The following is a 12006-nucleotide window of genomic DNA, read 5'->3' on the forward strand; positions in this document are numbered from 1 at the left end:
TCTGGTTGAATAAATCCAGATTAAGCCATTAATCCGAATGAAATTCTGTATCTAAACGCGCTATTACACATATGTGCTTACATGGCGTTTTCAAACTGCCTGCAATTACAACCCTTAATTACTAATACATAAGCATTTTTTTCATTTACCTCGGGACTGTATGTACAGTGCATGAAGAAAGACATTACATCCACCCATGGTACAATAAAAAGGTAAGGTAGAGCCCCCAGCTGATTACAATTTGTTTCTAAGTGTGCTCGACTACTGCCAATTTTGTGTATGTATTTGTTGTTTTGAAAAATAAAAACAAAATATTTTCAAGCGCGCATTAATAATATTAACTAGATTTGCCATGGAAATGAATGATTGAACACTTAGGATCATATTTCTGAGAGAAGACCCGGGTATTTCATTCATCTTTCGCGCTATTTGACTCATCATAGAAATCCAGCTATTTCTTTTGAGTACGTAAGTTTCTTAGATTTTAAGGTGCAACTACATAAAGCGTTTTTTTACTGGCTTAAAGAAGGAGTCAGCCGAGAATAATAAAAGTGAGAATACATAAAACATTTTTTCGACAGGCTTGAGGCATCGACTGGCTTCCTCGTAGACGAACAAAGGAGTAATAGATTGAAACAAAACGAGGTAGTCAAAAATATGTATTCTCACTTTTATTATTCTCGGCTGACTCCTTCTTTAAGCCAGTAAAAAAACGCTTTATGTACATGCACCTTAAAATCTAAGACTTTCTGCTCTAAAGCTACTTTGTATCAGGATTTGTACATGGTCATTCGAAGCTTTTCTTAAAAAAGAATCGGCTGATTTGCAAGAAAAACGATTCAATTTTACAATTTTAATTTTGCGCTAGATTAATTTTAAAGAGAAAACACTTCTTTGTAAGGGTATTTGTTGTTGTTTAACACAATTGAAATCAACACATACACTAACATCGTAAAAAATATCTCTCTTGTTAAAAAAACGCTTATTATAATTACCTCCGAATGACGTAGTATACGAAAATATATAAAAATCTATTTATTCCATATTCCTCCACCGGAGCTAGAACCCATTTTGAACTAAAATACACAATTTTTAGACAATTCCATGGATAAATTTGGCTAAATCGTCAAAATACCGAATATGGGGAGGTGCCGTTATATGGGGGTTATACAAAACCGTTGACCTATACATACAATGTTTCGCCACCGGAGCTAGAATCCATTATTAATTACGAATACCAATTTTTAGACAAATCCGTTTAATATATACATGTGATGAAACTTTGACCCTTTGGGAACAATTGCTTAAATCACATTCAGAGTTACTCAAATGGTCGAAAATAGAAAACTTCCTAAAAACAGATATCAAGTCCCAGAAAGAGTATATTGTCATAGAAATGAAGCAACTTCATTTGCTTATATCCGCAATCGATACTATCGAATAGATGTGTTATGTGTAATAAAAATCACATATTCAAAAATTGTTCAAGATTCAATAACATGAGTGTCAGTCCGAGAGAAACAAAGTTTATGTAATAACTGTTTCAAGAGTGGGCATAACACACGGGAATGCTTCAGTGCGCACAGATGTTTATATTGTAAGAAAAAACATCACACAAAATATGCAGAAACGCAGAAACTCTATCAAGGGATCCTACATCATCGATAATATATCGTAGAACTTCAGATGCCAATATTAAAACAATAATCCATGTCACCACAGATAATATGACGTGTATCCCAAATCCCATTAGAGCTAATGCACAAACTAATTTATCAAATAGTGATGATGATGTTTGCTTACCAACTGTGTTTATAAAAATAAAGTACAATGGTAAAACGTTCACAGTAAGAGCTTTGTCAGATACGGGATCTTAACGACCATTTATAACAAGCATATACCACTAAATGGAATTGGGAGTGGAAAAAGTGAATATAATTTCAATATTAGCGGAATAAATGGTTCAGTAGTTGCATATACAAATAAAATGTGCAACATAACTTTGTGTGGAAATGAAAACAATATGGTAGAAGTACACGCTTTAGTTATTAACAAGTTAAAAAGCAGTAAGTTCGGCCGGGCCGAACTTTGAATACCCTCCACCATTTGGAACCAATTTGGAAATCTTCAAAAAATAAAGTCCTTTAAAAATTCTCCTAAAATTTTTAGAATACCGAATATAGCCGTTATATTGGGGTCTGTACGACGTGGACCTACAAAGGCATTGTTTGTCATAAGCCATTACCGTATTCAAATTCGATAACTTGAAATATACGGTGAATTATGTAGCTAAAATCATCAAAATATCGTATATAGGGAGGTACCGTTATATCGGAGCTGTGTGAAGACCTGGACCAGCCAGGACAATTTTCTGTCAGAGGCTGTAACATCCATTACGAACTTCAGATACCAAATTTCCGCTGAATAATGTCGCTAAGATCATCAAAATACCGAATATAGGGAGGTATATACTGATATATGGGGGCTATACGAAGACGTGGACCTGCACAGTAATTTTGCTGTCTTAGGCTGTACTGTTCTTTTGGAAAATCATCAAAATGCCGAATATAGGGAGGTACAGTTATATGGGGTTTATACGAAGATGGGGACCAGCACAGACAATTTTCTGTCTTAGGCTGTAGTATCCATTACGAACTTCAAATACCAAATTTGAAACAATTCCGGTGAATAATGAAGCTAAAATCATCAAAATGCCGAATATTGGGAGGTACCGTTATATGGGGGCTATACGAAGACGTAGACCTGTACAGACAATTTTCTGTCTTAGGCGGTGGTATCCATTTCGAACTTTAAATACTAAGTTTGAAACAATTCTGGTTAATAATTTCGCTAAAATCATCAAAATACCGAATATAGGGAGGTACCGTTATATGGGAGCTATACGAAGACGTGGACCTGCACAGACAATTTTCTGTCTTAGGCTGCAGTATTTATTTCGAACTTCAAATACCTAATTTGAAACAATTCCCGTGAATAATGTAAAATCATCAAAATACCGAATATCGGGAGGTACCTTTATATGGGGGCTATATGAAAACGTGGACCTACATGGCCCATTTACGAACTTAACCTTCCTACTGACAAAATAAACATGTGTGCAAAATTTAGCCTTCTATCTCAATTCGTTCGAAAGATAGCGTGATTACAACAGACAGACAGATGGGCATCGATAAATCCACTTAGAATTTTACGCTGATCAAGAATATATATACTTCGTTGGGTCTGACATGAGTACTTCGAGGAGTTAAAAACGGAATGACAAACTTAATATACCCTTCATTGTATGGTGGAGGGTATAAAAATAGTTAAAACGAATCTTGTGTCACATGCACATTAAGTGGTAGTTAGGTAATCGCAAATCAACCGCTTGAGGAGCTTGTTGTATTTTTTAAGAAAAAAGTCACTAGAGGTGAAAAGAAAGTTTAAACTGTATAAAGAAATATACTAAAATTGTTCACTAGAGGTGGATGACTGATAATAAATTATAGTAAATGATTTTTACGACATATAAATAAGTCGCTAGAAGTGACCAGCGTTCGAAAATAAACAGTACACAATACAGTATCACGAAACAAATTTTTAGGGTTAGTTTACCGGTACGCTACCACTAAAAAATATATTTAGAGTACCGCAATCGGAGCGCTAAAATGCGGAGCACTAAAAAAGCGTAGTGTTCCGCAATCGGAGCATTAAACCACATGCACCACATTAAAAAATGTACTGGCATCAATGTGCTTTTTATGATTTGGAAAAAAATATTTGATGTTTGTTTTTTTTGGTATTGTTGCGAACTTAGAAGACCTTTCAGTTAATTTAAAAGTTTAAATTTATTAACGTTCGTTTTTTGATTTATAATTTTGATGTGTTTGTTACGTACAATTTGTTTTGTATCATTCAGTTTTAATTGAGATCAATTTTTATTCATAATGTGTAAACGTTCCATAATTTGTTTATTATCGTCTTTTAAGACGTGTTCAGTAATCCTTTCATTATAATTTATCGTTTTGTATTTTCTCACAATGACTTCAGCAAGTCATTCCAGGAGAAACCGTCGAGAGCGAAAGAATTAAGTAAGAACAACCTTTGTACCTTTGTTCCTTTTTTGATTATGTAATCATTTCGATTTACTTTTATTTTAATTTCTATTATCTTAGATAATAAAACCCCCTCCAAAAAATAACTCAAATAAACACAAACAAATGCCAACCAAACAAACACGATAATATATCACAAATAAAGAGAATTTGTAATCGAATAAAAACCAGAGGTTTTATTTCAAACGACGAGTTGGTGTTTTATTATAATTTTTCAGCCAGAAATAGTTTGCCATTTTCAGAGTGGAAATTTATTTTACATGTTACAGCCGTAACATTATTTTTATTATTTAATTCTCCTGGAACAAGTTTATGGTACGTCGTAGCCAACGACTCAAATTAAAGATGTCTCAAGGTAATGAGAATGCAATAAAGCCGCTGCCTGAAAATGTAACAGCGTCAGCCTCGTCGTCTGAGAGTGACCACGAGAAAACAATTATGGAGCTGCACGAGAATACAGCGAGTGATAACGTGGAAAGCCTGAAAGAATGCCGCAAATACATCGACAAGTGTTGCTGTCACGCAACCGCCAAATTTTAATCAAAATGCAGTAGCTGCGCCGTCTACTACAATGTATTACAGTGTTGCGTCAATGCCTAGCCGAACGGTTGAAGTGCCGTATACCGCGACGGCACAAAAGTTAAGTATCGAACATCAACACATGTTTAGCCAAAACATGAATTCGCCGCAATTTTTTAACCCTTTCTTTCCACAGCCGCTTGTACAACAACAAACATACTGTCCACCATCATAGGAACCAATACAACAACAATTGCATTACATGCCGTTTTTCACACCACAAAGTGCTTCAAATAATTTGCGACCGTCACCTTTACCAGTTACGCCTATGGTATCTTGCGCGACGTACGGAACGCCTTTATTTAATGATGCGCAAATGTCTTCATCAAACTATCAACAATCACAGAGATTGTTGACAGCGACGCCGTCAACCACTATCAAAACAACATCACAGCCAAATGTTGGACTGCAATCACAACAAAATAATTTGAGTGAAGCAACAGATAATTCTGTGCCGCAACTAAATCCATCACAGCAGCAGAGTACATCGATAAAGCCAACGTTTTCACAACCACAAACGTCGAATTTTGCAGCGACACAAAACGCCGGTAATGCTGGTAATGTTGACAATTTGTTATTGCCAGTGCCACAACAAATTTTGCCCTCAAGTTTGCAAAATTCAATCCGAAAATTACATGATTTACCGGAATTTAATGGACAACCGGAACAGTGGCCAATGTTTGCCGTTTCATTTAAAGAAACAACACGTATGTACAATTATACAAAGCTAGAAAATTTAACACGGTTGCAGAAAGCCCTCAAAGGAGAAGCCATGGCCAAAGTGGAGGCATATTTAATACACCCTGAAAGCGTAGATCAGGTGATGTCAACGTTGGAATTCCATTTTGGACGTCCGCAGATAATGATTCGATCCCAAATAGCCAAGGTACGATCATTTCCTACAATTTCTGGTAAGAAAATGTTCGAAATAGTAAATTATAGTACGATGGTGTCGAATCTTACCGTTTTTTTGGAAAATGCAGGGGCAACGCCGCTTTTGTGTAATCTAACGTTGCTAGAAGAATTGGTCAACAAGTTGCCACTTTCAAAACGAGAAGAATGGGCAAAATATTCCTTGAATTTTTTGGGGCAATACCCAACAATACGCCAGTTTAGTACATGGCTCCAAGAAGTTGCCACATACATTTCCTTTGCCACAGAAAATGATTCCACTGAAGTCGATGGTATGCAGAATGCAAAAGTGAAACAGTCTTTTGCAATAACAACGGATGACAACCGGAGGAATTCGTGCGTGGCTTGTGGGCAAAACCACATAATATATTATTGCAATAAATTCAAGAATTTATTCACAGATGACAGGTGGAAAATGGTGAAGGAGAAACGCTTGTGTTTTACGTGTTTGAGAGCAGATCACATTTCCCAAAAATGTAGTAACCGCCAGCAATGTTGTGGGTGGTTGTCAAAGATACCACAATCGTTTGCTACACAAAGGTAGCAAAAATAACAACATAAACGAACATCGAAATAATAATATGGGAAATGGCGAAATACAAACATCAGCTGTAACAACAACAATAGTGGATGTTTGTTCAAAGAAAAAAAAACATTTAAATATTTGCCGGTGAAATTAAAAGGCCCGAAAGGCCATGTAAGCATAATTGCGTTTATTGACGATGGGTCAAAAATTTCTTTGTTGGAGGAAAAGGTTGCCAAGCAGATTGGATTGAGTGGACCATCCAGTAATTTGTCACTAGGCTGGATTGGTGGGAAAAAATCAAGTGAAATGTCTATGAGAATTGATGTGGAAATTGGAAGTAAGAACGGGGAGTATTTGCAGATGAAAAATGTTAGAACTACAAACCATTTAAAATTACCACAACAATCTCTAAATATTTCAGATATTAAAAAACGTTTTTCTATTTTAAAAAATTTTGATATTGATGATTATTTGGATGCGACACCTATGCTGTTAATTGGATTACCCCACATTAGATTGGTTCGACCACAAAACGTAATGGATCTTGATGAACATTTTTCCGTGCACCAAACGCCCTTGGGCAACATTTTATTCGGCTCCAAGGAGGAGTCAGCTGACAATATGGTTTGTGTGATTGATGTTGACGAATATAATGATATTCAGAAGCAAGTTGCTGAATATTTTAATATTTTAAAAATAAAATTGGTAACCAATATGAAACTGGTCTTTTGTGGCATAAAGATGATTATGAATTTAAGGATACGTATTCGGCGGCGCTCAGACGTCTTCAAGGAATCGAAGCAAAAATTAAAAAAGATGAATCACTAGCTAAATGGTATAATGAGAAAATTGATGAATATGTTTCAAAGGGCTACGCCAGAAAATTAAGTACAGATGAAGCTTCTTTTGTGAATGAGCACAATTGGTATCTCCCACATTTTGTTGTGACGAATGAAAACAAAAATAGTAAGCGAAGATTGGTTTTTGATGCTGCGGCAAAAGTTGATGGAGAGTCTTTTAATTCGAGACTGATGAAAGGTCCATGTAAATATCAACCGAAACCACTTCTTTCCATTTTGTTTAAATTTCGTCAACGTAAAATTGGTATATGTGGGGACATACGCGAAATGTTCCACAGAGTTAATATCCGATATCAAGACCAAACAGCGCAAAGGTTTTTATGGCGAGGAGGCGACAGTACAAGATCACCAGACATCTATATTATGAGTGCAATGATTTTTGGATCAGCGTGTTCACCCTGTTGTGCACAATATGTCAAAAACTTAAACGCTGAATATTATTCAAATTTTGAGCCCAGAGCACATAAAGCCATTGTGGACTGTCATCACGTCGACGATTTTGTTGACAGTTTTGACACAATTGTTGAAGCGTTATCTGTCACCAGGAGTGTGATTCGAATACATAAAGAGGCAAATTTTGAACTTCGAGGTTTTATATCAAACTCAGCGGATCTTTTGGATTCGCTCGAACCGGATGAAAATGGAAATAAAATGGATTTTAAAAACTTTTGTGGTAGCGAAAGTACTGGTGAGAAGGTCTTAGGACTATTCTGGTCACCCAAAACTGATTCTTTTTATTTTAATTTGAAATTTTCAAAACTTCCTTCTGCAGTTCGAGACGGTCAACGAATTCCAACGAAGAGCGAGGTGCTAAGTGTAACCATGTCCATTTTTGATCCATTTGGTTTTTTGGCTAACGTTGTAATCCGGTCAAAACTCATCCTACAAGAATTATGGAAATTTTATATAGATTGGAATGCGCCAATTTCAACTGAAACGTATCGCAGATGGTACGATTGGTTTACTGAGTTGGAGAATGTGAAGTATATTGAAATTCCAAGATGTTATGCGGCAAATTTCACAAGCCCTGGCACAATAATTGATCTCCATGTATTCGTAGACGCTAGTGAAGTTGCGTTTGCTGCTGTCTGTTATTGGCGCATCACATGTGGAGACCAGGTGGAAATAAAATTTGTAGCTGGAAAGGTTAAATGTGCACCACTTAAGCCCCTGTCAATACCTAGGCTTGAACTCCAGTCTGCTGTTTTGGGAGTGCGTTTGAAGGAAGCCATAGTGACCAGCCATGACATAAAGCCCAATAAAATAACATTCTGGTCAGACTCGAAGACTGTAGTCAGGTGGATTCAATCTGACTGCAGAATTTATAAACAATTTGTTTCACATCGCATTGCAGAAATTTTAGAACATTCAACTGTGGAAGAATGGAGATGGATTCCCGGGTCACAAAATCCTGCGGATGATGCAACGAGACCACATCAATTTTCCGGTAAGGTGTCAAGGTTAATTGGCCACGTCTTCCAGAGGAAATTAAACAGGTTGGAAAAGATCCAGAAATTCGAACAAAATTCCTAGCAACTACTACGGTGAGTGATCCTCTCTTTCCATATGATGAAAAAACCAAATATTACAGCTTGCTGCGCAAAACGTCTTGGTTATTTAGAGCAATTAATAATTTTAAAAGGATTATTTCTTCGGAAGGCAAAACTTCTTTAAACTCAAAACCGTACTTAATTCCCGATGAGGTAACAAATTCAGAAATTTATTGGTGTAAATGGGCACAAGATGAAGAGTTTCAAAGAGAAATCCAAGCTTTAAAAATTGGTCGTCGTGTTTCAAAAAAGAGCCCAATATTCAAATTAAATCCATGTTTAGCAGATGATGGTTTAATAAGAATTTCTGGACGTATTAATAACGCAGCCTGTATTGGACCGTCCACCAGAAACTCAATAATCATGCCAAAAAATAATTTGATTACAAAATTGATCGTCAAGCAGTATCACGAAGATTTTCTTCACCAAAATCAAGAATCCATATGTGCAGCAATTCGAACCAAGTTTTGGATACCATGTTTAAGACAACTGGTAAGAAGTTCCAAGAAAAATTTTCAAGTTTGTAAAAACCGTAGCGCAGTTCCAAAGCCTCCTTTAATGGGTCAACTTCCTGAAGACCGTGTCATACCATTTGTGAGAGCATTCACGTATACTGGCGTTGATTTTATTGGCCCTTATACAGTTTCTTTGGGAAGACGAAGTGAAAAGAGATGGGTCGCACTTTTCACTTGTCTAACTACAAGAGCCATCCATCTTGAGCTTGCGAAAGATTTATCAACAGATGCTGCCATTCTTTGCTTAAGAAATTTTATAAATAGGAGAGGAGTTCCTGTGCGTATTAGGAGCGACAGAGGTACCAATTTTATTGGAGCCAGTACAGAAAAATTTGTTTTTGATTCTGGTAAAATTGGCGATGAATGTACACGGCGTGGTATTGAGTGGGTATTCAATAATCCAGCGGACCCCTCAGCTGGTGGAGCATGGGAGAGGATGGTGCGTGCGGTAAAAAATGTGTTGGCTTTCACTTTGAAAGAAAAGTCAACCCAAATGGAAACGCTAAATAGTTTACTCTTTGAAGCAGAAAATTTGGTAAATTCTCGTCCTTTAACTCATCTACCTATTGAGAGTGAAGACAGCGAACCTCTTACCCCAAACCATTTCTTGGTTGGTGGGCCTAATTTTATTCAAACACCTACAGTAAATGAAAACATCTGTTTACGGAAGCAGTGGCACATCTTGCAGCAAATTAAGCAAACGTTTTGGAAAAGGTGGGTACAAGAATATCTTCCGGATTTAGTACGACGGACAAAGTGGTTTTATCCTGTACCACCAATAAAAGTTGGAGATGTTGTCGTTATATGTGATAGCAATGTGGCGCGTGGTGAGTGGAAGCGAGGAGTGGTGGTGGAAGTATGTACAGCGGCTGATGGTCAAGTTCGTTCGGCAGTGGTAAAAACATCGGCAGGCAAGTTTCGTCGTCCGGCATCAAAGTTAGCAGTCCTGGATGTTTGTGGTGAATCTCCAGATCGATTCACGGGCGGCGGGATGTTGCGAACTTAGAAGACCTTTCAGTTAATTTAAAAGTTTAAATTCATTAACGTTCGTTTTTTGATTTATAATTTTGATGTTTTTGTTACGTACAATTTGTTTTGTATCATTCAGTTTTAATTGAGATCAATTTTTATTCATAATGTGTAAACGTTCCATAATTTGTTTATTATCGTCTTTTAAGGCGTGTTCAGTAATCCTTTCATTATAATTTATCGTTTTGTATTTTCTCACAATGACTTCAGCAAGTCATTCCAGGAGAAACCGTCGAGAGCGAAAGAATTAAGTAAGAACAACCTTTGTACCTTTGTTCCTTTTTTGATTATGTAATCATTTCGATTTACTTTTAATTTTAATTTCTATTATCTTAGATAATAAAACCCCCTCCAAAAAATAACTTAAATAAACACAAACAAATGCCAACCAAACAAACACGATAATATATCACAAATAAAGAGAATTTGTAATCGAATAAAAACCAGAGGTTTTATTTCAAACGACGAGTTGGTGTTTTATTATAATTCTTCAGCCAGAAATATTAGTTGGCCATTTTCAGAGTGGAAATTTATTTTACATGTTACAGCCGTAACAGGTATTATAGCATTGATAATGAATAAAATGTTTATAATGAAAGAAATTAAAGATTGTAAATTTATCTAATTGAACATCCTATCCGACTTCGCTAATTTATACAAAATTCGATATGAGAATCACTGTTTGCATAAGTGGAAATTAAAGAAGAAATAATATTTAATTATAGTCTAGAAATAGTATTTAATTTTTATTACATAAATGTATTTTTAATATACAGATTTAATTAATTAAATAAGTTAAATATAATGAACATAGAAAATAATAAACGTAGAAAATAAAAAAAATAAGGAAAATGCAATAAATTAAAAATATAACTGCACCACTAAGAACTTTAAGCTGATCCTAACTGGTAATTAAAGATTCCATTGGCTTTCACACAATTTTGTATTTTCATTGCGCATTTTTATTCTATATAGTTTGCATATTGCTCAGGATGTGATCACTCGAAATGTCTTTCTATATTTCCGGAATGTACACTTAAAATCTTGTTATTACAAATTTGCAGATTACACACAACTTCGCTAACGTTTGATTCATTTGTATTGGACATATCTAAAGGAATATTTTTAGGTCGCATTTTTATAATTATTCACCGAACGTTTGACAAGAATGCCAATGCCTATCACATTTAGGCAATAAAGGAATTGTATTAATAAATAAAACATAAAGTCAGACTGCCAGAGTCATTAAAACAAGTGTTTTATTTAAACCTAAACCACCAGTACCTTATTCGCAACGCGTAAGTATCGCCTGTATACTTGTTGTGTTATTTAATATTCATATTTATTGAGGTTCGACCTTGTGCAACATATACATTCGGCTCTAAAGCTACTCTGTAGAACCCTTACAAGTCCATACGCCTGTATCAGAACTTGTATAATCGTAGACGATATCTTGTCTATTTTCAATACATATACAATTACAGACAAGTGAACCCAGTGGTTCTAAGTGATCCCTTGTCACTTTTCAATACATCTACAATTACTTCCAGGGAGAGCCAACCTACAACAACTCCGCCCGTTGACATCTGCACTCAACGGTCTTCACCGAGCGAAATTGACGAGGAGATACCCGTGGTGCAAATCAGCAACGATATCATAAAGGAAAAACCAGTTATCGTAGTAACATGTTTACATTTTAAGTGCAAATACATAAACACCTGTTTTATAGGCTTAAGCTATAGGCCGGCTTATTCGTAAAATAAATTTATTTTTGAAAGTTCTTCTGTTTGACATTCTTCAATAGTTAATATATCTTATCTATGGGCAAAGGAAAGGATAAAGTTCACATAATCGTGGTTTCATTATTACATCTGTCTTTTAAAATAAATTATTATTTTTTTTTTCGGAGATATGGCAAGC

General features: G+C 35.7%; 1 protein-coding gene across 9 annotated transcripts; it reads left to right on the plus strand.

Annotated features, from left to right (window-relative positions):
- Positions 1-783: 783 nt before the first annotated feature.
- Positions 784-11338, plus strand: LOC101888429 (uncharacterized). 9 transcript variants are annotated; one of them, XM_059118518.1, is made up of 3 exons: positions 2065-5605; positions 5678-7680; positions 7765-10809. In XM_059118518.1, the coding sequence occupies exons 2-3, from the start codon at positions 7164-7166 to the stop codon at positions 8523-8525; spliced, it is 1278 nt and encodes a 425-aa protein (XP_058974501.1). In that variant the 5' UTR covers positions 2065-5605; positions 5678-7163; the 3' UTR covers positions 8526-10809. The 9 variants fall into 9 exon arrangements, 8 of the variants coding, with proteins under 8 accessions (XP_058974503.1, XP_058974502.1, XP_058974501.1 ...); XM_059118516.1 differs by having other exon boundaries at positions 2080-5605; positions 5678-6469; positions 6554-10808; XM_059118517.1 differs by having other exon boundaries at positions 2080-5605; positions 5678-5942; positions 6008-10808.
- The last annotated feature ends 668 nt before the right edge of the window (positions 11339-12006 follow it).

The sequence above is a fragment of the Musca domestica genome, unplaced genomic scaffold (assembly GCF_030504385.1).
Source record: "Musca domestica strain aabys unplaced genomic scaffold, Musca_domestica.polishedcontigs.V.1.1 13, whole genome shotgun sequence".
Taxonomy (NCBI): Eukaryota; Metazoa; Arthropoda; class Insecta; order Diptera; family Muscidae; genus Musca; species Musca domestica.